Raw genomic sequence first — 25,382 nt, forward strand, 5'->3', positions numbered from 1 at the left:
GCTTCACCACAGAGCCACATCCCCAGCCCCTTTCTATGTTTTCCACCTGGGAGAAAATGCTTTGCTAAGCTGCTGAGGCTAGCCTCAAACTTGGGGATCCTCCTGTCTCAGCCTCCAAAGTCACTGGGATCACAGGCACAGGGTCCTGTGCCTGGCTTAAAGTCAGAGGGCTCATGAGTGTCTACACCCGGTTTGGAAACCAGGACCACTAAGGCACCACCCGGCTTAGGCAGGGCATGGAGCTGACCCGGCAGTAGGAATCCCAAGCGCCAAAGCTCCAAGGTGGGAGCACACCTGGCATGTTTGAGGACCTGAGAGGAGAGCAGCGTGGCAGGAGGAGGAAGAGCTGTGTGACGGGATGAGCTTGGAGAGGTCTCAGGGTCAGATCCCACGGGGCCTTAACAGAAGAACCAAGGAGATGGGAGTGCAAGGAGTGAAGACGCAGTGAGTGAAGGCTGTTCTCAGCCCTGACAGGACCATCGAGAGCCCGGGGACACTGTCCCCTCCAGCCTGGACGGGAGGGCGTGAGAGCCCCGGGGCTCACCTTGCGGTACACCAGGCCGGTGATGGCGGTGCGCAGCCTCACCTGCAGCACCTTCACCCTGTACATGAAGTGCTGCTCGAACAGCGTCTGCAGGCAGGCTGCCAGGAACATCAGCGCGGCCAGGAGCGGCCCCTTCCAGCCGGGGGCCTCGGGGCTGTCCATGAACTCCAGGAACAGGCTGGGGGGGGGGCAGCGGATGAGGCCGGCACCCCGCAGCTGCCCCGAGGCCCAGGGGCGCAGACCCCTCCTGCAGAGGGCAGTGCCCCCTCCTCGCTCCTTCCCATCAGGCCTTGGGCTCCTCCTGCAGAGCTGAGACCCCCACCAGGGGGCAGTGCCCCCTCCTCGCTCCTTCCCATCAGGCCTTGGGCTCCTCCTGCAGAGCTGAGACCCCCCACCAGGGGGCAGTGCCCCCCTCCTCGCTCCTTCCCGTGAGGCCTTGGGCTCCTCCTGCAGAGCTGAGATCCCCCACCAGGGGGCAGTGCCCCCCATCCTCACTCCTTCCCATCAGGCCCTGGGCTCCTCCTGCAGAGCTGAGACCCCCCACCAGGGGGCAGCGCCCCCCATCCTCGCTCCTTCCCATCAGGCCCTGGGCTCCTCCTGCAGAGCTGAGACCCCCCACCAGGGGGCAGCGCCCCCCAAAGAGGGCATTGACGCCAACCAGGGCCAACAGGGTCCCCATCCCGCCTGCCTAGGGTCCCCCTGGACCCCCGAGGCGGGGCCACGCAAGGACACGGTGAGGAGTGGCCCCGGGAGAAGCCCACCCGCCGACGTCTTCACCTTGGGCTTCAGCCTCCAGAGGGAGGGACGGCGAGTCCTGCGGTCACCCATTTTGTGGTGCTCTGTTACAGGGGACCTGGGGACTCACACTCGGGCCCTGACATCTGGCTGGAGGGGACGCTGCCAGCTCCCAGCCTCGGCCTCAGGAGCACATGCCACTTGTCCCCTCTCCTGGACCCTCCCACGTGGCCGTGGGAACAGGCCCCAGCTAGCCTTCTGCCCGTGCAGGAGAGAGCGTCCCCATGAGCCGGTCCTCGCAGAGCCGCCTCCAGGGCGCCGATGGCGCTGGCGGGCGGCACCTGCCTAGCGCACCCAGGGCCCCGGGCTCCGTGCCCAGCCCAAAGGAACGTGAGGAAGTGAACCCGGCAGAGCCAGGGTCCAGCCAAACCAGGAGCCGGCGGCGGACACCGGGGTGGACGGGCAGAAGAAGGTCCGCCCAGTGGGTCCCAGCCCGGATGCCACCATATCGTCACGGCCCAACAAACACACGCCTGGTGGCTCTGCGCCCCTCGCCTTGGGGCGGTGATGGCCAGAAGCGAGTGACCCAGGCGGGGGAGGGTGGCCCCTGACCTCAGGGACACTTCTCCTCTTCCCGCCTCCATGCCCGGAGGCCACCGTGGGGCCCCACCTTAGCCAGACGCCCCACCTACCTGAGGAGCTTGGGGACAGAGAACCTGAAGACGTCACTGACGACCAGGCTGAGGGTCCCCAGCAGGAAGGTGGGCCCGAACACCCGGCAGATGGCCCTGAGCAGCGGTCCCCGCGGGCTCCCCTCCTGCTGCAGGAGGGCCTCCTTCTCCGCAGCCTCCGCCTCTGCGGCCTCCACGCCGCCGCGTCCCTTGCTCTTGGACACCTCGGTGCGCCTTCGGGGAGAGGAGAGGGTGCGGGGTTCTGTTCCCCACGACAGGGGCGGGCGGGACCTGCTGGCTCCGACCCAGGGGACTCCGTCAGGATGGGCAGCGGCGGGAGCGGGAGGGACGGCAGGCAGCCCGGGGCCTGGGGCCACCGTGGGAGGCACCCGGGAGCTGGCGGGGGGTGGGCACTCCTGCGACCTCCCTGGACCCCTGCAAGCCTGGCGTCCCCTCTTCTGCACAGAGGAGGAACCCGAGGTTCAGAGGGGCCCGGGGACAGGCCCAGGGTGCGAGGCTGGGACCAGAAGGACTGGGACGTCATCCCCTTTTCATGCAGAGGTTGGAACCAGGGGCCCCGCCACTGAGCTGCACCCCAGCCCCTGTGTGTTCTGAGACGGGGGTCTCGCTAAGCTGCTGAGGCTGGACTTGAACTTGGGGCTCCAAGTGACGGGTGGACCTGGCTGACCGAGAACCGGCCTGCGCCCCGGCCCCAGCCCTCACCTCTGGGCCCCGCGGCGGCTCCTCCTCCATTCGCGCTCCAGCCGGGAGACCAGCTCTTCAGAGCAGTTTTCCTGCTCCAGCGACCAGAAGTCTTTTGGTCCCAGCGGCTTCCTGTAGCCCCTCCAGAGCAGCCTGTCAAGAGGGACACCGAGGTGGGGCACCCCTCAGTTGGTTACGAAGAGGGTCTCACTATTCTCAGGGGAGCCCGTCCGCTCAATGATCATTGGCCCATTTTACAGATGATGACGGACACAGAGGCTCAGGGATGACGAAGTGACTTCACCGAGGGACAGCTGACATCGCTAGGGAAACAGACCCCTCCCCGAGGGTCAGAAGTCCAGGGACTAAAACGCCCAGAGTGGAGGGGATCTGAACTCCTCCCCCAGCTCTAAATACCTCTCCTCCTCCGCTGGCCCAACCAGCAGCCTCAGGGCCTTTGCACACGCCTGACACACGGCTAAAATCCCGTTTCCTGCCACCCCTCCTCTGGCCGTTTCTTACTCATGGTCTGAGCTTACACCTGACTTCTTAGGAAGGTCCGCTGGACTTCCCAGCCCTGGTGGACTCCATTCTAACTGCCTGGGGTCTCCTGAGCCTCATTTAAAAAGAAAGTCATTTGCCATGACGATCGTCATTTGTCCCCTCCTCCAGCGGATGGCAAGTTCCCTGGGCAGGGGCAGTACTGTCCTCCTCCCTGTCTGGTGTTCTCGCGTTCTGGCAGGGTTCTGTGACCTTGGGCACGTCCCTAGGTTTCAATTTTCTCACCTTAAAAGTGAGACATTTCCTATGGCTGGTCTGGGGTGACTGAGGTCGGCACGTGCTACGGGGTCTGCGGAGGGGCCTTGCTTTCTTTTCGGGTCTGTTTGATCTTTCTGATGACCAGGGGGGCCCTCCGGGTGTCACCTCTGTCTCTAGGACTTGCCAAGTGCCCTTTTCTAAGACACAGTGACCTCGGGCACCCACCGGCCTGGCGGGGACGGGGTTAACCCGGCTTGCCGTGCCCTGACGAGGTTTCCGGAGTTTTCTACAGTCAGGGGATTTGACTGACTTTCCAAGTCTGGACAGTGACCGTAAGATTCCTTTTTAAAAAGTTCATTGAAGTTTAAAAAAAAAAAAGTGAGATTTTAAAAAGGGAGCTCACTAGGGAGGGCGGAGGACACCCCCATGTGGCAAAGAGCAGGAAAAGCCACCCTTAACTAAGTTAAGGAAGCAGCAGCGAGACCCCCGGTGTGGGGGGGGGCTGCCAAGGGAACTGTGTGCTCTTCCACCAAGTCCACACATCCAGAGGACCCGTTCCTTGTTTGTGTGACGACCTTTTTATGTGACACTCTCTACGCACCAGGCCCCACCTAAGGGCCTCGTCAACTTGGTCCTATCCAACCTTCACAGCCCACGAGGGGGATCTTGTCATTCTTCCTGTTTTGTAGGTATGGGGACTGAGGCACAGAGAGGTAAAGTAGCTTGTCTAGGGCCACACAGCCAGGATCCACGTCCATGTGGTCGGGTGCTACTGAGGTCTGACTGCAGTGCGTTCAGGAGGGGGTCTGGTGGGCGGGCACATGCCCCGTGCCGGGTGGGCTGGCACTAGAGGAGCAGCCTGGGCCCCTCGGGCAGCAGAGAGTGGGCCTTTTGCATCTTACTCCTGGTGGTCAGCACAGAGTAGGTGCTTATTAAACGCTGGCGGAACGACTAAAGCTCTGCTCAAGCACGAGGCCCTTTCCATTTACACAGGGAGAGCGGTCCCCAGGTCACAGAGGGCTAAGTGGAGACCCCGGGGATCTGTGACATGGCCCCTAAGAGGCAGAGCCAGGTGCGAGTCCAGATCACACCCCAGAAAGTGAAGTGGGCACAGGTATGTGGGACACTGACCAGAGGCAAGCCCCTGGCGGGAAAGCCGAGCCGGCCCTTGTGAGCTTGGGAGGGGACCCGGGGGGAGTCAGGCAGCAGCCTGGGTGGGTAGGACCCCCAGCCCCTTCCCGCCACCATGCTTACCCCGAAATCCACCAGAACATGGCTCTGGAGGGGAAGGACGCTCCAGCCTTTGGGCATGGATTCTGCAAAAGATGAAAGATGGGAAACGTCAGCTCACACCCAGGGTGGGAAGGTGACCACGGTCAGGAAGACAGGACGGACCGGCCACGCGCTCCGCACCCAGAATGCACACTGAGGGCACTGCCTCTTTGTCACGTCGAGGAGCGTGGTGCTTCCTAGCAGGCAAGGTGAAAACGGACTGAGCTACACACTGGTAGAGTCCACGCAGTCAGAAATGAGAGCGGCTCAGGAGAACAGCTGTCCACACCGAGACCAAGAAGTTCTCAAAGAAGGACCATGTCCTCAACGATGTCCCTCAGCCAGGCCTGGGAAGAGGGCTCTGTCCACTTCACAGAAGAAACACGAATGGTCAAAAAATACATGGAAAAATGTTCAGCATCTCTAGCAATTAGAGAAATGCAAATCAAAGCTACGCGAAGATTTCACCTCACTCCAGTCAGAAGGGCAGCTTTTGAGAACACAAACAACAATCAGTGTTGGCGAGGAGGTGGGGGAAAGGCGCACTCATACGTTGCTGGTGGGACTGCAAATTGGTGCAGCCAATGTGGAAAGCATAGTGGAGATTCCTTGGAAAACTTGGAATGGAACCACCACTTGACCCAGCTATCCCTCTCCTCAGGCTATACCCAAAGGACTTAAAATCAGCACACTACAGGGACGCAGCCACCTCAATGTTTATAGCAGCTCAATTCACAATAGTCAAACTAGGAACCAATCTAGAGGCCCTTCAACAGATGAATGGATAAAGAAAATGGGGTACATACACACAATGGAATATTGCTTAGCAGTGAAGAAGAGTGAAATTATGGCTTTGCTGGTAAATGGATGGAACTGGAGACTATCGTGCTAAGTGAAATAAGCCGATCCCCCCCCCCAAACCAAAGGCCAAATGTTTTCTCGGATATGCAGATGCTAATTCACACTAAGGGGGGAGGGCAGAGCTAGGAGAGAATAGAGGGACTTTGCACTAGGCAGAGGGGAGTGAAGGGAGGGGAGGGGTATGGGGTAGAAAGGATAATATGTGCATGTGACGGGTGTGATTCTACACCATGTCCAAGCAGAAGAGTGAGAAGTCATGTTCCACCTGTGTGTGACAGGGCAGGTGCCTCCTACTGTCACGTAGAGCTCATTGGAACAAAGTTTTTACAAAGAGGGTTCTGCCCTGTGATCTTTGTCAGCCGACCCACAAAGTTGCACAGTCTACCCTCGTCACCAACAAGGCACCAAGCGCCCATGTCACTCCATGGTGGCCATCCCAGATTATCATCAATTATTAGTTTTTTCTTGGTTTCCATCCTGACAGGCACAGAAAGGTCCGACGGCCGTTCTGAGCAGCTCACCCGCGTGAGCAGGTCGCTGGCCGCGGCCCGGCTCCTCCTCAGAAAATTCTCCCCTGACTCCCCAGGTGCCTGCTTCAGTGGCACCTGTCGGGGACTCAGGGGCCTGAAAGTCTCCTGCCGAGCACCTCCCCAGGTGTCACCTCCCCAGGTGTCACCTCCCCCACGTCTGCGCAGTTATGTGACCGCTAACTGCCCGGGGCGGGGACCCTGCCTGCTGCTCAGCACCCGGCTGGAGCCCAGGGCCGGGGACAGCGCTGTGGCCTCCAGACCAAACCCAGCCCACCGCCTGCTTCTGCGAGCCATGCTCTTGGCCGCCGGCCGCGCCCCGCGCCCCTCCTGTGCTGACTTCTGCTCCACCGGCAGACCACTCCCAGAGCCTCAGATGTCTCCGGAGGGAGCTGGCCACAGGGCCACCGCGAGGAGCTGAGCCACTCCCGTGTTGCCAGCGAGTGAAAGACACACACCTAAGCTCTAGTTCCACGCCCTCCCTCGGTCCCCCGCGGAGGCTGGGACCCAAAGCGGTGCAGGCAGGAAGGAAGCCCGGAGTCGGGGAACAGTTGGGGACTCACCGGCTGCTGGGCGTCTTCAGGGAAGAAGGGGGGCCAGTCCACCAGGCAGGACAGCACAAACTGTGCCACCACCAGGGACAAGCACAGGTAGGTGGACAGGTGGCCCAGGGGGTCGCTCTGGAAGCCCTGCAGGAGAGAGAGAGAGCACAAGTCCCCCTGAGTCTGGGGACGGAGGACAGTGCCTGAGCCCCCCGGGGTGGAGGCAGAGAGGGGCTCCCAAGAGCGGGGAGGCCGGGGCTGAACAGGGTTCCAGGCTAGGAGCAGCGTCCGGGCAGGGGACAGGGCCAGGGTGTCCCCGAGCCAGGCCCCTGCATTCCCGGTTGTCCCAGTTTGTAAATCCTGATGTGCACAAATTCTGTCTGAACAAACGCGGGGCCAGGGCTGTGTCTGGGCTTTGCCCTTAGCTGGTGACAGCGGACACAGAGCTGGGACAAGGAGAAGAAGGGACACTGGGGCCTTTTCCTTTCTCTATTTCAGCTCCCCTGCCACACCCAGCCTCCCGTGCGGCTCCCCCTGGGCCTGTGTTCTCTGGTTGACGGACAGGGAACGGGTTTGACTGAGCATGTACTCTGTCCCGGGCACACGACGTTCTTCCTAAGCACAGTCTCTTCAGGTCCGCCCACCGACCCCAGCTGGGTTTACGGCCTCCGTTTTACTCCCGGTGAAACAGCAGCTGAGCTCAAGGGCACACAGACGGTGCCAAATTGTGAGCTGCTCTGCTGAGCCACTGCACGGCTGGACAAGAGACCAGTAAGTACAGTCCCCTGGCTATGGCGATGAGGGTGGGAAGGCACACAGGGCTCAGGCGGGGACAGTGACAGCTAGACCCACCGGGGGAGTCACCAGGCTTGTATTCTGACAGGCAGACAGGGTCTCGCTGAGTTGCTCAGCGCCTCGCAGTGGCTGAGGCTGGCTTTGAACTCAAGATCCTCCTGCCTCAGCCTCCTGAGCCGCTGGGATGATGGCGTGCGCCCTGTGCCTGGCTCTCCTGAGATCTTTCTTCTGGCTTTGGTTTTACGTTTTTGCAGACGGTAGACAGTTGTCCTCTGGTTTCACGTGGTCCCCCTTCCCATGCCGCTGTGTGGTTTTTTTTCTTTTAACCACTGTCCCTATTACACAGCTGGGACAGTGGCAAGACCTGACCTTGGGAGAGGTTCACAGTTGGCCCCTGCCCTCCTGACCACGTGGCCTGGGGGAGGACATTCCCTCCTCGGAGCCTCGTTTCCTGTCTTTGAAGTGGGACGGAGCGTTCTGGGGAGACTCCAGTGAGGGGGGACATAAGTGCTCCCTGGTGCCTGTCCGTGGCCACGGCTCCAGCGTGCAGAGGGCTCCCGGGTCTCTGTTTCTGTCCTGAGTTCCGGAAGCTGACTGTGGGCCCCACCCTCCATGATTTGGGGGTGCCGGTGGGGTTTCCTCATGAGGTAAAAACGCTGCTCTTTAAAGATCTGTCCTAGGGCCAGAGATGTCCCTCCACTTTCTCCTCCTAGGAGCAGGACAGAGTGACCACGTGGCTCAAGAAGCGATGGCCGGCCACCTGCTTCCACCTGGTCCTTGGCACCCAGGCCACGGCCTCGGCAGAACGCTCTCCAGAGGCGAGTGACTCGCCATGGGTGGGCAGGATTCCCCCTCAGGGGACCTGGCAGGATCTGGGGGCACTCTGGGTCACCACAGTGGAGGGCGGTTGCTGCTGCTAGTGGGTAGAGGCCAGGGATGCCCATCCACATCCCAGGACATAGTACTGGGACCATCCTCCATCCCCCGCCCACAGAGAAGGGTCCAGCCCGAAGGTCAGCGGAGCCGGGCTGTGGAGCCCGATCCAGGCTGTGTCTCTCTTTGCAGAGAAATCGCCCCATCAGCTCCTAATCCAGAAGCCCCGCTTCCCAGACTGGACAGCTGAGTGCGTGTGCAGAAAGTGAGTGTTGGCATGGGTGCACAGGGACGCCGGGAGGCCAAGTGTGTCAGGAGGAGGGGGCACGTGCGTCACCTAGGGGAGAGCACGCGTGTGTGTCCAGGCCGGGCAGTACACGTGTGAGCTCCTGTGTCCTGGCGGGAGGCGGGCCTGGGGCACGCAGGTGTGTGTGTGCCAGCAAGAGTGTGACGTATGTGAGACCAGGAGATCTGTGCCATTAAGAAAAAGCACAAGTGACAACGTGCAGGGACCTAGAGATTATTGCGTGAAGTGAAAGGAGCCGGGCTCCGGAGGTCAGGGCCGGGTGGCCTCACCCACAGGTAGAAGAGGAAGAAGTGGCTCTTACAGACCGGGGTCCAGCGGGGTGGCCAGAGGCTGGGGGGGGGGAGATTCCTCAGCAGGTACAAATACGGCCGAAGAATGGGCCTGGCGTTCTGTTGCAGGGGCCGGGATTGTAATCAACAATGTTGAATATTTCAAAAGAGCCAGGAGAGGAGTCTGAATGTACCCCCCCAAAGAGACGGCCCCTGGAGGAGGCCATGCATGTGTTAAGCACCCTAACTGTGGATTCTGACGCGATGTGCGATGCACCCACATACCCCGCTGCACCCCGCAAGTGTGTACGATTAGCATGTGCCAGTTAAAAGTCAGAACATGGACGGAGGGTGGCTACTTAGAAGTGAGGGTACATTTGTGTGTCTCTAGTGTTTAAGTGACTGGGGCGTGTGCCTGTGTCTCTCTGTGTTGAGATTAAGCCAAGTGTGGAAAGGGCAGGGGAACGATGAGACCCAAGGCCGCCATATGGGTTTCCCCAGCTGGCCCAGGTCCCCACTTACCCCTCTGGAGGCCTGCTGGGCGGTGCTCGTAGCTGGCAAGACGCAGCAAAGCAGCCAGTACCCAAACAGCAGCCCGGAAGCCCGGACCCCCTTCTTCCTCTCCATGTGAATCAGGAACACGGCGAAGCCCTGGGTGGCAAAGTCCAGCTGGGCCCTTGTGGGGGTGGGGGTGGGGTGGGGTGGGAGGGGAGGCGCCTCTCTCCCCCACGCTCCCCACCAGGAGCCAGCCAGGTTCCAGGAGAAGAGGTCATTACCATGGTGGTGAGCCACACTGTAGGGTGAATCAGGAATTCTGGGGCCTGGGGCGTTCCCTGTTGGATTTTCCAAAGAGGGAGGGCCACGTTGAAGACACACAGGAGCATGAGGGCGAAGCCGAGCACCTGGGGAGACAGGTGTAAGTAAGGCTGGGGGTGAAATAGGGGTGGCAGGAGACGTGGGGTGACCCCATGTCGTGTTGGACGGTGGTTCTGCAACGTCCCAGATAAGACCCTGTCATAAACCAAGGTCACACGTTACCAGTCTGCTGATGTGTAGGATGCGTGGGGGGAGGGCACTGCAGACCAGCCCTCGAGTGAGTAACACACAACAGGACTTGGGCCAAACCCACGTCCTCCAAATGCAGAAGGAGTTCCAACCATGCACTTTGGGTGTGGAGATACCAAGTGACATGAAAATTATTTGCAGGGTGAATTGCCCTTTGCAATCTCTGCTACCAAGTCCATGGGAAACTCTTCAATGGGCCGGGATGTTTCCAGAATATCTGCCTAAGAAAGCGAGAGAGTTGTCACGTGCACACAGCCGAGGAGCTACCCAAACCACCCCGCCAGGCTCCTGCAGGGCTCACGGGCTACCTACCATCTGCAGCTGAGTGGGGCCGGCTGTCCATTTATGAAGCCTGGGAGCTAAGAATTCATTTATTTTTTTTTTACATTTTTCAATCATTGATTACAAAAAAAAATGCAAAAGCAGCGTAATATGTCATGACTCGAACATGAGATGAGATTCCCATTTCAGGGAATTTAAATAAAGTTTTATCGAAACACGCTCATGCCTCTTTCCCCTCTGCTGCGGATGGCTGTTCTGTGCTGCCCACGGGATGACACAGCACGGCCCGAAAAACCTCTCCGAGGCAACAGTGGACCTTTCAGTTTGCGAGGCCCGGATAGAGGGTGGGCCATACAGCCGGAATTAATGATCTGGCCGTGAATGAACTTGAAAGGCCATTCCTGTAGCAGTGGATGGAAGGTGAATGAAGGCCGAGGCCCACACTTGGAATAGCAGCATTCATCTAACACACTATGGTAAACACGTCACAATTTTTAAAGACTGTTCAGCAGGACGGTCAGTGGGGAAGCAAAGAGGAAAGTTAACTGGGCTGGGTGTGGCTCAGGCACAGAGCTGTGTGCTTAGCAAGCCTGGGTCCCTGGGTTCCGTCCCCAGCACCCAAGAATCAAATCAAATCGAATCAACTGTTAAAGTTTTAAAAAGGTAAAAATCACCGGGCACACCCCAAGTACACATGGCACCAGGAGATGCCAGGCTCAGGTACCTCTGCACTGTGGGGACACGCGTGTGTCTGTGCGCGCCCGGGGTTTTCCAATTACAGAATCTGTCTGGGGGGACTTTGACCCACCAAGTGTTCCTCTGTTGCCTTTCGTCACTACCCCGTGTGCTCCCTGGTAGGTGTGTTCACTTTGGGGGCCCTGCCAGGTTCCCGGCCCTCCCCTCCATCGTCTGGTTTAGGGCTCCCAGTGGTGGAGGCTACCATTTTCACTTTGAAGAGCGGGGACATCCGGAGGTAGCCCCTGCCATGGCGGTGGATGTAGAGGAGGTAGATGGGGCCGAGGACCCAGAGGTACATGGGGGGCAGCCAGACCCCCGCTGTTCTCAGGAAGCACGGGCTCAGGGGGCTGTGGGCCGCAGGCTCCGGCTCTGTCTGGTTCCAGACCTGAAGAACACCGGGCGGACCCTCAGGATGGTACAACCCGGGGACCCCGTCTCACCTGCCTGCAGGTCCAGCATTTTGGGCCCCTAACATTGACATTAAGGTGTTCCACGCCCTCTTTGGGATGCTCCTCACTTCTCAACTCTTCCCGTCCTCACACCAGCCCTGTGGGTAGCTGTGATCACCATAGTGATTGGGCAGAGGAGGACGCTGAGGCCCAGAGAGGTTGAGTCACGTGGCTGACCATACCCACTGGGAAGTTGGTGGTGCTGGAATCTGAAGCCAGGGAATTGTGTCCTGGAGTCAAGGACAAGTGCGCTCCATAATGAGTGCTAGGCACAGGTGCCACCTCTTCTAAGATCTCCAGATGGTAGATGCTACTGTCCCCATCTCACAGAGGAGTAGAGGAGGAGGCACCCAGAGGGGAGCCCTCTCCTTCAGGCCCACACAGGTAGGAAGTGCAGGGCTGACCTCCACTCAGGTGCCTGCCCTGGAAGCTTGAGTTTAGCTCCATCTTTCTGCTGGCCCTTTCTAACTGGAGAATTTGGAATATAGACATGATCCCTTCAGGGCCACTCACCCCCCCTCACTTATGTCTACTCTGACTGCCCTGAACCCAGCCTCTCTGGGCCTCAGTTTGCTTCCCTGTAGAAGCCGGGAAATGGAATCTCCTAACGATGGGTCAACAGCAGCGAAGCTCGGATGGCGATGAGGGCACGGGGCAGGCGCTCAGTTAACTTTGGGTCTCTTAATTGCTCGTCTACCAAGCCCTTGAGAGCCTAGGGCTGGCGACCCTGCCCTTCCCAAGAACTCCACTCTGGAGAGAGCTCAGGGCCGTGTCAGAGGGGCCCAGGGAGGCAGGGGGTCCTGCAGATGGTAGGGGCTCTCCGCGGTGGGAAGGGCTTGGGGAGGGTCCCCTAGCTTCATGCAAGTAAAGCTCACAGCCCCCAGTCGCTGGGAGATCTGGAGGCCCCTTAGTCCGCTGTCACCTGGATTGTAACTGGAGAGCAGGTCTCTTCGCTTCCTGGGGCCAAGAATTTGGAGGGAGTGGGGGGCAGGGGGAGTATTTCCCTTCCTAGTCTCGCAGCCCCAGAAAGATCTGAGGCCAAACCCAGCCCGGGAAAGGAGAGCGGGGCTGGGTGCGCACTCACCCCCAGCCCTGCGCACGTCTCGCCAGGCGCGGCCATCGGGCGCCCTCCGTCTGTCCGTCTGTGGGTCCGAGCGTGGGTCTGCCTGTCTGTCTGTCCCTGGGCAGCCTCCTCCGCTGCGCTCCGGCAGGCCAGGGCGGGGCCAGGCGGGATCGGAGGCCAAGGGCAAGGTCCATCCGAGCCGCCAGGCTGGGACGACCAGGGTGAAAGGAGGCGCGGCGGTGGGGACGCGCAGGGAGGCCCGGGGATTCCACTGGGGGAGGGCATCCTGAGATCCCTGAAAAGTGCAGGGGCACCCCCATGCTCGTTGCCCGCCCTCTGCCACAAGTATTGTCCCAAACGCTTTGGAACCAGGAATTCCGGGTGTTTATCCCGATGAAAGAACCAACGGTGCGCACGGGTTTGTAGCAGAAGTCTTGGCAGCGGCCAGGGACCAACAACCCGGATGGACATCGTCTACATGCAGGGCGCTGGGAAGAGTTTAAGAAGATTCTCAATAAAGAGTTTAGCACAAGCTGGGCAGGTGGCCGCAGGACTGGAACCTCAGCCATTATGGAGGCTGAGGCAGGAGGCTTGAGAGTTCCAGGTCAGCCTTGGCACCGCCCGGGCACACAGTACGTGCTAAATAAGCTAGGGATTACCTTAGCCTGGTATTATCACTTAGTGCACGGGTTAATGACCAATGAGTTGTTCATTCTATTTGATTTTTTTTTTTCCAGTTCTCGGTATTGAACCCGGAGGCTCCACCACTGAACTTCATCTCCAGCCCTTTTTATTTTGAATTTTGAGACAGAGTCTGCTTCCTGTTGCTTAGGCTGGCTTGGAACTTTCGATCCTCCTGCCTCAGACTCCCTGGTGGCTGGCATTACAGGCAGGTGCCACTGCGCCAGGCAATAACCAGTAGTTGCAAAATGCCATTGCGGAAATGTGTGAACATGGAAAGTCGGTTGCTGAGCACTAGGACGAGAGGTGACAGTCTAGAAAGGATATGATGTTCTTACAGGGGAAAAGAAAAAAAGAGAAAAGAAAGGGCCAGGGGAAAGGGATATGCCTAAATTGGGGAAAGTGGAGAAGGAAGTCTTTTTTTTTTTTTTTTTTTCCCCCTGTCCTGAGTCTTACAGCAAGGTGTGTGGCTTTGTGTCAGAGTCCCCTGCCACTGGCTGCCTTTAGAAATGATGCTGTGTACTTGTGGTATGTGCACAGATGAAAAAACGGAAGCACATTAAGGCAACGACCACTTTCACTGACATTTATTATTATTTTTCTTCTAATGAGCCCACACTCCTTTCAAGACTGGAGAGAGAGGGCTGGGATCGGGGCTCAGTGGTAGAGTGCTCACGTCCCTGTGCGAGGCCCTGGGTTCGATCCTCAGCACCACATAAAAATAAATGTGAAGATTGGAGACAGGAACTCAGTCTTTCAGACACCCACCCAGATCTGCGTTTGGGTAAAGCATCAAAGCCCTCTGCACCCTCTCGCCGCTTGGCTGTTTCTTGGTGTCTTATCCTCATCTTTTTCTCTGGCCTCACCTTCTCCTGGGCCTCCACAGTGTGGGTTCCCACAGCCTCATTTCTGCCTGTCTCTTTGAGTCTCCCCAATCCAGCCTGGGGTCCAGGAAGTCCCCCCTTCAAGGCTCCTCTTGCTCATGTCCTCTGGAAGAGAAGGTCGCAATGAACCCAGGGTTTGTTTTGAAGCTGAAGGGGCAGGTCTGCTGTTTGCTTTCACATCTTGTCTGTTTATTTGAGCTGCTTTGTTTGTGGAGTTTGAAGGAAATTAGGGGGAAGCTAAAGCCCGCTTTCCCTGCAGGCTGCTAACCCCCACCCAGCTGGCTTAGCCGCAGTCCTGTTTCTTTGTATGTTTGAAGATGAATTTAAGGCATGGTCAGGGAGTCAGAAGAACACGGGGGAATCGGGGGATGAACCAAGAAAATGATGTGGGGAATCCTATATCTACTCTTCAGCTGTCAGAACCGCCTGGGGCTGCATGCAGAGCAGTCTAGATAAGTCCTTTCCCCCTGCTTCCCATTCTGTAAGAAGAGAAGTGCCCAGAGGCCCACACTTCCTAAATGGTGGTTTTCAAACCCCTGGTGATTTGCAAAGACAAACCAGGGCTTCATGGTAGGGAGGGTAAATACATCAGCCTTATAGTGGTTCTGAATACAAACCCCACTGAAGAAATTAATTATTTAAACAGTTCCATGACTGAGTAGTTGAGAGTCTCACTGTGTTTCAGTGGGAATGCAGAGGGGAGAGACGGAATCAGATGCACCCACCATGGCAGCCTGCTGTAGGGCCTCATCCTCTGTAGCCAATGGGAAGGTTTTGACGACCACACAGTCTCATCTCGGGATGATTCTTAGTTATATATTGTTTAAGTTTTAGCCACAACGGTGATAATGGCAGTGGGAAATCTCTTATTTCATCATTTAGAAACAAAATGTTAAAAACTACCAAAATAAAGCACTTTTTTTTTCTTAAAGGAGCAAAATGGAAAAAACTTCAAATATTAGGTTAGAAAGCAGTGTTTGTCCATTTTGGTGGATAATTGTAGTTAAAATCTGCCTACACATGTTATGTATTCAGTCTTTTGAAAAAATACAACATGCTGATATTTGAACTACTTTTAGACAAAACATTTCATCTTGGAGAATGAATCCAAAGTAAACCACATGTGGACCTCAAACTTTTAAGAGAGAGAGAGAGAGAGAGGGAGAAAACCTCTTGAGATGTTTCTATGCAGATAATAGAAGAGGGAGTAAAATAAATTTCAAATACCTTCTTTAATATTATGCTGAACTTAACATATTTTGGTTTAAAACTTACTAATCATTTATCCTAGAAAATGCACCAACTTGCAGATTTCTAATGGGCTTATTGAGAGTGCATAACACTTGTGAAATATGTGAGTTAATTAGATTTGGGAAAGCTGTTGGATACCTCGATCGACAATTTCTTTTTTTTTTTTTTTCCAGCTGTGATATTGAACCTAAGGTAGAATTCAGCTCCTGAACCCAGAGGAGCACCTGCCAGAGGGCGCGCGGGGTCCTCCAGGCCTCCAGGGGGCAGAGGAGGACGCATTTCCTTGCTGAGCATGCGCCGTGGGTCTCTTCTGTGGGCGTGGTCTCGCAGTGCGCCTGCGCGGCGGTGGGGCGGGGTCTGGGCTGTCAGCCGGCGAAGAGGAAGGAGCCGGCAGCGTGCGGAGTGAGGGGCGGGACCGGGCGGCCAGCGGAGGGTCGGCGAGGGCGGCCGGGCCATGTGGGCGGGCCGGGGCGCGGGGCCGCCGGGGCCCGTGGGGGTCGCCGCCGCCGGGCTGCTGCTGCTGCTGTGCGGCGTGGGGCCGGCGCGCGGCTCCGAGGACATCGTGGTGGGCTGCGGGGGCTTCGTCAAGTCGGACGTGGAGATCAACTACTCGCTCATCGAGGTGAGCGCCCGCCCCGCGCGCCGCCGGCCTCGCGCTGTGACCCCGGGCCGGTCGCTCAGCCTCTCTGGGCCGCCACGGCCTGGCGCCCGGCCCCGCGCGGCGTCCGCGAGCCGACGTATGGCTGCGGGTTCGGGCGCGGGGCCGCGGCGCCCCGAATCCGGACCGCAGCCCCTGGAGCCCTGACCCCGTTTCTCCAAAAGCTGGACCGCAGATCTCCCCAGACCCTGCAGACCACGATTCTTACCCACCCGCGCCACAACCCGGAACCCCCCGCCCCGCAAGGTCCAGTCCAGTGCTCCCCAGGTGCTTTTAAAAGAGCACCCCGAAGACCCACCCCGGGTGGAGCTGTGCTGGAAACTCCGCGGGGGGCGGCTGCGTCTTTACCCCCGCCCCCAGCTGCTTTTCCTCTGAAAGGGGAGCGTTGCCAGCTGTCCTGATGGGTGTCCCTCACCGGAATCACACTAGAGATCCGTGTAGAAGTTTTCTTTAGGAAAAAAAAAATTAAATTGTAAGGGTCTGTGAAATGATTGTCATCCCAGTGGGGTTGTGGCCCAGATAGCTTCAGAAAAGAGGACTGGGGAGGGACACGTGGAGGTAGGCTTCCAGGACACCTGTCAAGGTGGGTGAGGAAGAGCCGCCGGGAGGGCTGGGGGGACAGGGGGATGGAGGGGAATGGAAGAGGCACACACCAGATGCCTGGGATGGGGTTTGAGAGAAAACAAAGGAAGGGGCAAGGAGATGCCAAAGAGAAGGGACTGGGAAGGGACAGAGGCTACCCGAAGGCACCTTGGAGCTGCCCCAGAGAAGGCAGAGTGGAACAGCAGGATTGTGCAGAACAGGTCGCCAAGGATTGTGGGAAGGGCGGGAAGTGGATTCCCAACACTTCTGACCTGGCTTTGCTCCAAGTCCGGTTTCTTACCTGTAGGATGGTGTTGGGAGAGAACAGATACTTCTACAGAGGAGGCTGTGTTGTCAGCCTCAGGGCCCCTCTGTCCGCTGTTCCTCTACCCTTTTAGTCCTAAGGGCTCGCAGGAGCTCCTGGGAACCTGTTGGGTCCCCATGCCACCTTCTGGGTTTGCAGGCACAGGGCATTTCAGAAGCTGTCTTCAAAGCACCCAGAGTAAAACAGGACACTGTCGCGCGCAGTTTGTAGTTTCCTGGGGCTCTGGGAGGAAGGGAAAGGCTGTTAGGGCACCCACCCCCCAGTACTAATGGTGGCCTCCGGACAAGAGAAGTGTATCTCTTGAGCCCTAGGGCTGCCTGTCCCCCGCTTGTTCTTTTGTATTGGACACTCCTTCTTTCATAATTACTGGTGATGAAATCAGACATTTCATATGAGTAACCTCACTGTAGATTAGGTTGCCATTCAACATCCTCATCTGTACTTTATGAAAGGAAAGTCGGTATTTCATGGTCTTTACTTGATGTGACCCAACCTGGTTACCTTCCCCTTCTCTAGCCTTCTTCCCTCTGGGGGTGCTTTTGCATCCTGTTCAGTCAACAACAACTTATTGCGCTGCTGCATGTCCTGCAGCGTGGCCCAGGTGGGGATAGAGCGGTGCAGTGAACCCACCAGAGGAAAGTCCCTACTCGGGGCATTGACATTTCTGTTCTTTACCTGTGGCCTGAGCTGTTAAAAAGAAGAATCATACTGGTTGCTGACACTTTAACAATTAAGAGATTTCACCTTAGAAACTGAATTCCTGATTTCTCTGGAAATCGCCTTGTCTTTGGGCCGCAGAGGTTGGCTCAGGTTGTGTAGTGCTCCGTGCCCCATTAGAGTAATGCCCCTTGAACTTGCCTCTGTGCCCCTCTAGGCTGCTGGATTTCCAATCCATGCTTTTAATTGTATGCATCTGAATTTCTTTATGGCTTGGAATAAATTCATTTTTTATTTATTGAGGACCTAGTACCTAGGACACTGTCCCAGGTTCTGTGGTGTGTGAGCCATGGTTACTGCCCGTGGAGAACTCCGTCTACTTGTTATTTCACACTGGGCCTTTCCCACTTGCAACACTGTGCAAGTTGCAAGTTTGTTGCTGTATACATCTTCTTAGTTGGTTGACTCTGTCATCTCTGTGTCTTGGTCATGGATCATTCACATTTTAGAGGTGAGGCTCCTAGATGCCATCAGTCCCAGCTGCTTCCTTTTACATATGTAAAGACTGAGGGTCAGAGTGGTTCAGCCATTCAGGTAAGTTTAGGCAACTTTCCTAGAACTCAGTCTATGCCCTGCTGATTACACACGTTGTGTTGTTTTTCAGGTATTAAATAGTAATTCATTTGAGCCTGTGCTTGGTGTCAGATGCTTAATATACAGTGATGTGAATTCATTGTCTCTACCCATGAGGAAACAGCCTCTAGAGGTTAAAGGACTAGCCCAAGGTCACCCAGTATGTGGAAGATGTAGATACTGCTTGTGCCTCTTATTGGGTGAATAGTTTGTGCCTGCTAATATTGAAGACACAAAGTTTTAGAGTCCTTGAGGAGAGGACATAACAGTAAATGTCTTTGATCTGTTTTTGTTTTGAGAATGAAAGAGAATTAAGCTTATAGGTGAATGTCCCTTTAGTTTATAGAGTCATTTGGACCTAATGATGCTGATCCCCAGACCTCATCCCAGACCTCGTGGAGGAAATGAGGTGGGGCTCAGGGATCTGTGTTTTAACAAGCAGATTGGTTTCACTAACAGAATTTGATTTAGACCCAGAAACTTACATGAATGAAATAGAGACAGCCATTTAAGTCAACGGAAAGGCGTTGAAAAGCAAGACTTTGGGGTGGTTTTAGATAGTCTCTAACCTGAGAACCGTCAGATCCCACGACTGGGGTGGCTTCATCTTATTTTCTTGTCCCTGAGGCCTGGTGTTCATCGCTGGCGTGTAGTGGGTCTGCAACGAGCGCATGCTTATTGCCTGATACATTCGGGCATGATGTGGGCGATTCTCAGGCGATATCATGACTTGCATTTCCTTTCCCCTCTTTCCAGATAAAGTTGTACACCAAGCACGGGACTTTGAAATACCAGACAGACTGTGCCCCTAACAACGGCTACTTCATGATCCCCTTGTATGATAAGGTGAGGAGGGTGCCGGCCTGCCTGCTTGTCTTTTATGATGGGAAGTAATTAGTGTGGCCTTTGGGCTGCGCCAAACAGGAAAGTGGCCTTTCCCACACGAGTAGATGCTCCCTGACTTCGTAAATGATTAGAGGAACATGGCAGTGCTAGTCCAATTCCAAGGGAGGTAACTTATTTATTCTTTTATGTTTATATTTATTAGTGCAGTGTAGTTGTACATAATAGTGGGGTTCATCCTGACGTATTCATAAGTGCATGTAACATAGTTGGTCCAGTACTCCCCTTTCCCTCCCCTCTTCCCTTCCTGTGGTCCTCTTTCTCTGCTGGTCTTCCTTCTCTTTCTTTATTTATCTTAAATTGGTGCATCATCGGTCTCTATGAAGTTGGGACACCCTGTGATGCATCTGTACCTGTGCTCAGCATAGCTGCTCAGCTCATTCCCACGAGGGAGATGACTTCTCAGCTGGTCTGATGGCACCTGAAGTCTCCAGGCTCCATGTTCATGTGACTGGAGACCTGGTTACAGCCCCGGAGGGGGCTCTGGTTACTCAGAGAGCAGAGGCTGGGGATGAAACTAACCCTAGCGCAGTGCTGCCCAGGACAGCCGGGACGCCCAGAGTGCCAGTGTGGGAAACTGACTTAATAAAACCCTTAAAGTACTGTTTAAAAAAGATTCCAGAAGTTCCATGCATTTTCATGGGCTTTGTGAAAAAAAAAATCCAGATCTTTTGAGCTGTATGAAGTAAATTTGTACCCTTTGCCCCCTAATTCTGTCACCTCCCCTGTATAGCAGTGACCTTTGACAAAGGTTCTTGTGTGCCTCCTAACAGAGTGCGCTCTCTGCTTACAGTTGGAAGATACACATGCCATGTGCATGTACATGTGCACCTAGATGTGCCTTTGCACACTTCTTACACAGCCCCAGCCTCCTCCACGTACTTGGAGATATAAATTCACAGGATATTGTAAAAATAGTCAGCATTCATAGTTTTTTTTTTTTTTTTATTTGCTTAAGTACCAAGAATTGAAGTCCTGGGTGCTCTACCACAGAACTACATCCCCAAGTCTTCTTATTTCTTATTTTGAGACAGTTTCACTAAGTTGCTGAGGCTGGCCTTGAACTTATAATCCTCCTTCCTCAGCTTCCTGAGTTGTGGGATCACAGGTGTGTGCCACTACACCCAGCTGTATATATACTTTTAATTTTGCCTTTTTTAATACAGATGGAATTGCACAGTTGGAGTTATTTGGCCATTTGTAATGGGAAGCTTTGCTGTGGGGAGGTGGTTTTCCCCGCCTGCGTGAGCAGCAGCATACATGTGGGCCTGTATCAAATGCCAGGCAGCCCAGCACTGTAATCTACTTAACCACGCTCAGTGGATGGGCATGTAGTCTTGTCCCAATTTAAAAATTATTATTAGCAACACAGTAATCAGTAGTCTTGAATTTACGTCTGTGCACAACGTATGAGTTGATTTCTAGAGGTGAATTAGCAGGGTCTTGAAATCTGTTTTTTTTTTTTTTTTTCTTAACTGTTAATGTCAATTTTCAGGGTTGATAGGTAAAATCTAGTGTTAAATAGTGATTTTAGTTCCCAAGGATGCGAGCAAACCTTGTAGCCCTAGGCATGCGAGGAGTTAGTGGAAGACTTGGTTAATATTTGGTATAAAAAGACACGGGAGGTGCATTGTATTGTTTTTAGAATTCACAAATGGGCTCAATGGGCCGGCTTCTGATGGCCTCAGTTTGCAGCCTCTGAAAGGAACCTAAGACTCACTCAGAAGAACACTGCTATGCTCTGGATTCCTCTTCAGATGCACTAGTTTTAGATTGAACGATTGCACTAGATTGCATTACACTAGTGTCATCAATTCTCGTTTCTTTAAATTTCATTTTTTCTGTAGGGGGATTTCATTCTGAAGATCGAGCCTCCCCTCGGGTGGAGTTTTGGTAAGTTAGCCGAATAACCAGACGTATCTCGCCAGGGCCCATTATGTGCAGACATTGGTGGGATTGGCACAGTCAGTGCCTGTGGAAGAGTTAAGCATCCGCTTCTCTCGTGGAAGAGGGCTTTCGTGTTGTCCCTTTCCCTTTTCCTGTCACTTTAGTTTGGGTTTATCTTCCATCTATCCTGTGGCTGCCTTCACCTTTCTCAAGTCGGGCATCTTCTCGTGGACTGTTCCTCTTTTTGGAAACGGGGCCTTCACGGTTTCACCCCACGTGGTGTTGGAACCATATAGAAACCAAGAGTGGGGCTCGGTTCTTGTCCCAGTGCGGTTTCTTTTTCAGCACCTTAGTTTTTTTTTGTTTTTTTAGTTAATTGAACTGTTTAGCCATTTACGTTTGACACTAAAGTCCAGATCTGTCTGTCTCTCGCTGCTCTGGGGATGGAACCCGGCCTGGCTTGTGCTGAGCTCCACCACTGAGCGCCAAACAGATCTGCTTCTCTTAACAGGGGCCAAGATCGGCCCCTTGGGCCTCACCAGCTAGGTGACAGCCTTGGCGAGTCACTTCCCTTCCAGCCTCCGCCTCTCCTGTGGAGTCACAGTGGTCGCAGTCCGGCCTCACGGGGGGCCTGGGCTAAGGGTTTAGAGAGGCTGGCAGGCAGCCAGCAAGAGCAGCCCGTCCCCACACGCACGCGGGCTCCAGACCCTCCTGCCATGTCTGTCTGTGTGGAGGAGTCTTTATTTTACCTGAAAACCTCATGGTTTTCTATTTTTTTCTCTACTTATTACTCTACACTCTTCGGAAAATTTCAAAAACTCTTCTTTAGACCCTGCTGTAACGAACTCTTCACTCTCTTCCCCCAAGTTGAATGAATCACCAGTGTTGAAAACTCTGGAGGTCGCCGTAACATCCTTGTTCTCCGCGTTCCTGGGGTGTCTGGGGGGCTGGGGGCCTGGTGACCTGGGCCACACGGTGGCAGCTGGCTGCCCGCTGTCACTCTGTGGCCTTCACAGGGCAGTTGGCTCACTTCCTTTCCACGTGGCTTCTGGGCCCTGGGCTCATGGTCCCGGGCTAGCTCGGCTGGACTCATGGGCTCGTGGGGACAGGTCTGCAGCCTGCTTTGGGAGATGGGAGCTCTGCCACCCACAAACTCTGTGACCGTGGAGATCCTTTAATGATTCTGTGCCTCAGTTTACCCCTCAGAAATGACCCCACTCCTGAGGTAGTTGCGGGGGTAGTGCCCTTGGCTCGGTGCCTGACCACGGCTAACAATGTGAATAAAACTGGGGGTCACAGTCTTCAGTGGGGCCCCAGGATGCCCCCGGGCTGGGAGACTCTTTCTGGGCTCTTTATTCTCTGAACCCTGGTTCCTCTGGGGCGGGAAGGCAGGTGCTGGGGACAGGGGTGGGGAGGTGGCTTTTCCTTGCTAAATTTCTTGCCCCCTTGGGTTTTGAATCAAGGAGTGTAGTAAGTGTTCGTAATGCGTGGAGCAGCCTGGCCGTGCGGGTGCCTTTCTTAGTCCCACGGTGTCCCAGCACTCACCTTGCCCATGTGTCTTTGCCTTCCTTCTTCTCCCCTCCCTGATCCCCTCCTCAGAGCCGACCAACGTGGAGCTGTACGTGGATGGCGTCAGCGACATCTGTACCAAGGGCGGAGACATCAACTTCGTGTTCACGGGCTTCTCTGTGAATGGAAAGGTGGAGTGGGCTGTTTCCACCCAGGGCTGGGGGGTCTGGGAGCTCTGCCTCTGTTGTGTGTGGAGCAGGGAGAGTCGAGGAGGCAGGTTAGGCTGCTGGCCATGACGCCCCCACCTAGGACATGTGCCCACGGTCCTTCATGGGGCGTGGAGTTGAAGGGCACCTTCCTCTGCCCGCCTGCCCGGGTGCTCGGGTCTCCTGGGGCAGGGTTGCACCTGCTTCCACCCCTTGGAGCAGTCTCTGGTGGAAGCTGAGCTCTGGAGGTGTTTGCACAGTGGTGTGAATCTGACTGCGTTCCCCTCCTTGGCGAGGTGGCCCCTGCTGCCCAGCTGGCGCACGGTGGAGATGTGCAGGCTCCCGGCTGACTTCATGACAGGCTCGTTTCTCCCTCAGCCCCACTTTATGTATGGGCTTCTTAGTGAAGTGGGACCATGGGTATTTTTTGCCATCCAGTGGTTTATAAAATAATGGCACATCTTTAGCGGTGGTTCTGTGAAACAGGGTCATTTTACTGTCACTATTGGCTCCCCCACCTCACCCTCAGAGAGAGGGTATTCATAGATAATGTCATCTTTTCAAAGGGGTCCTTGACCCAGAGAAGGTTCTAGTTCCACTTGGGGGGCAGAAGTGGGTGCAGTGACTTGTGGAGAGAGCTTTGTTGCCCAGCGGTTCTAACCTCCTTCTGCACACAGGTCCTCAGCAAAGGGCAGCCCCTGGGTCCTGCAGGAGTTCAGGTGTCTCTGAGAAACACTGGAACAGACGCAAAGATCCAGTCCACGGTCACGCAGCCTGGAGGAAAGTGAGTGGCCATCTTACCTGTAGCTGGAGCCGGGCTGTGATGGGGGCTGGGGGGACCTTTGCATTCAGGAGACTTGGGTACAGATCTTGATTCAGCCTCCTAACTTCTGGCAAGTTCATGCCCTTTGGAGCCCAAGTTCCTTGTCTGTGAGATGGAAGTCATTTGTCCTTTTGCACCTGATTAAATATCACTTAACACCCACAGAGCACCTGCTGTAAGCCGGGCACTTAGTAGGCCTTCAGGTAACAGCTGGGGCTGGTCCTCGAGTCTGGTGGCCCAGGTTTGCATCCTGGCTCCTCCGTTGCTAGCTGTTTGATCTGGGACAAGTCACTTAACCCCTCCGTGCCTTGGTTTCCTTAATTGTAAATGAAAGAAGTTGTGAAACCTGCCTCCCACGGTTGCTGGGAAGAGTGAATTAATATTGTTTCAGACTGGCCAGCCTGGATATGTGCTTAGTGAATGTTTGCTCAATATAGGTTAGTGTGATTATGATTTAAAAACATTATTTTATCACATCAAAACCATTTTGCAGTGGGAACTGTTGATTACCTAATTAACCTTGCCGAGTGAAATTTGAAGCATTTACTTAATGGATCTATATAGTTGCAAATGTTAATAGATGTGCCAAGATTAATAGTTCAGACTGATAATTTTAGAAGCATTCAAATCATTACTAGCTACTTCAATACACAAGACGGACTGAATGGCAAAATCAAAGATTATAATGGGTTTGCCAGTAAGTTATCCAATTTTGGAATTATTTTCATTTTGAAATAAGCTTTCCTCTTCTTGATTGGTGCCTCTTTAGTCCTGGTCTGAGGTGGAATGTGGAGCTGTGCCTTGTGTCCTAGGCTGCTACAGGTTGAGTGTCCCTTCTCCAAAGTGCTGGGACCAGAACTGTTCCAGGTTGCAGAACTTTTCAGATTTGGGAATATTGCATACACATTATGGGATACCTTGGGGAGGGGGCCCAGGTCTCAGCCTGAAATTCATTTATGTTTCCTACACCCCTTATGAAGGTGATCTCACACACATTTCTAAACAACACGGAACGTGAAACAAAGTGTCGAATGTGGGACTTTTGACTTGGCATCAGGTTGGCACTCAAAGCCTTTCGGATGTTGGAGCGTTGGGGTTGGTTTCTCGGTTAGGGATGACCTCACACAACAAGTGAGTCTCCAGAGTCCCTTTCCTCTGCACCAGCTGAAGAGTGATGGTAGCGGGCGGCCCTGGGACGCTGTTCCCTGGAATCAGCCCTCCGATCGCCTTGGGACCTGAAGGGTGAAGTGCGTCAGAGTCCCAGCTCAGCTGGCTGTGACCTCAGTTGCAGGAGCCATCGGAGTCGCCCTCCCTGGCTAGGGTTCCATCGTGGTTGCTTTGCACAAGAGCCCACGATGCTTGTGTTCGTTTCACGCAGCGGATCTGAGCTCAGCTGTGCAGGATGCCAAGCCTGTCACGGTTGGCCACAGTGTTATGGGGTCCCGCCGGTGTCCCTCCCCAGCCTGGCATCCTCGCTCCCACTCCTCTTCCCGCTTCCTTGCCTTTGCTTCCCTCCCCTTCTCTCTGCCCAGCTGAGTGTCCTGCGGCTGGTCCCTGCTGTCCGACAGTGACAGTTTGGTGGCAGGAGACCTGGAGTTCAGAGAAACAGAAGCCCTCGTCCTTCCTGTCGGCACATGGGACAGCCTTGCTTTGCTCCGCCGGCCTCGCCAGCGCCCTTTGTGGATTTGCAGAGTGACCAATTGACTCCACTCGCTTGACTAGCCAGAGGGATTTTGGGATAAGGCGAGCACTAGTCGGTTAATGAGAAGTCCTCGGCTTGTTTGGAGAAAGCTAAGTGTGTCTTGTGTTCCCTAGGTTTGCATTTTTTAAAGTTCTTCCTGGAGATTATGAAATCCTTGCAACTCATCCCACCTGGCCATTGAAAGAGGTGAGCGTTTTGGCCTGTGATAGCTGTGCCAATAATGTGCT

General features: G+C 55.1%; 2 protein-coding genes across 2 annotated transcripts in view; one reads left to right on the forward strand and one right to left on the reverse strand.

Annotated features, from left to right (window-relative positions):
• The window catches only part of Abcc6 (ATP binding cassette subfamily C member 6), a 39,563-nt gene extending 27,007 nt beyond the window's left edge, over positions 1 to 12,556 (reverse strand). Inside the window, exons 1-9 of the mRNA XM_077802618.1 lie at positions 12,476 to 12,556; positions 11,145 to 11,327; positions 9,634 to 9,759; positions 9,380 to 9,508; positions 6,635 to 6,760; positions 4,666 to 4,727; positions 2,674 to 2,805; positions 1,972 to 2,184; positions 545 to 722 (exon numbers count right to left, since the gene is read on the reverse strand). Of these exons, the coding sequence (XP_077658744.1) occupies positions 545 to 722; positions 1,972 to 2,184; positions 2,674 to 2,805; positions 4,666 to 4,727; positions 6,635 to 6,760; positions 9,380 to 9,508; positions 9,634 to 9,759; positions 11,145 to 11,327; positions 12,476 to 12,511 (1,185 nt within the window). The 5' untranslated portion in view covers positions 12,512 to 12,556. The remainder of the gene's footprint in view (positions 1 to 544; positions 723 to 1,971; positions 2,185 to 2,673; positions 2,806 to 4,665; positions 4,728 to 6,634; positions 6,761 to 9,379; positions 9,509 to 9,633; positions 9,760 to 11,144; positions 11,328 to 12,475) is intronic.
• Positions 12,557 to 15,709: 3,153 nt separating this feature from the next.
• Positions 15,710 to 25,382, forward strand: part of LOC113197065 (BOS complex subunit NOMO3) — a 43,578-nt gene continuing 33,905 nt past the window's right edge. The window contains exons 1-6 of the mRNA XM_026409260.2: positions 15,710 to 15,892; positions 18,882 to 18,971; positions 20,876 to 20,921; positions 22,515 to 22,615; positions 23,308 to 23,414; positions 25,269 to 25,341. Coding sequence (XP_026265045.1) covers positions 15,725 to 15,892; positions 18,882 to 18,971; positions 20,876 to 20,921; positions 22,515 to 22,615; positions 23,308 to 23,414; positions 25,269 to 25,341 — 585 coding nt within the window. The 5' untranslated portion in view covers positions 15,710 to 15,724. The remainder of the gene's footprint in view (positions 15,893 to 18,881; positions 18,972 to 20,875; positions 20,922 to 22,514; positions 22,616 to 23,307; positions 23,415 to 25,268; positions 25,342 to 25,382) is intronic.

Source organism: Urocitellus parryii, chromosome 9 (genome assembly GCF_045843805.1).
Source record: "Urocitellus parryii isolate mUroPar1 chromosome 9, mUroPar1.hap1, whole genome shotgun sequence".
NCBI lineage: Eukaryota > Metazoa > Chordata > Mammalia > Rodentia > Sciuridae > Urocitellus > Urocitellus parryii.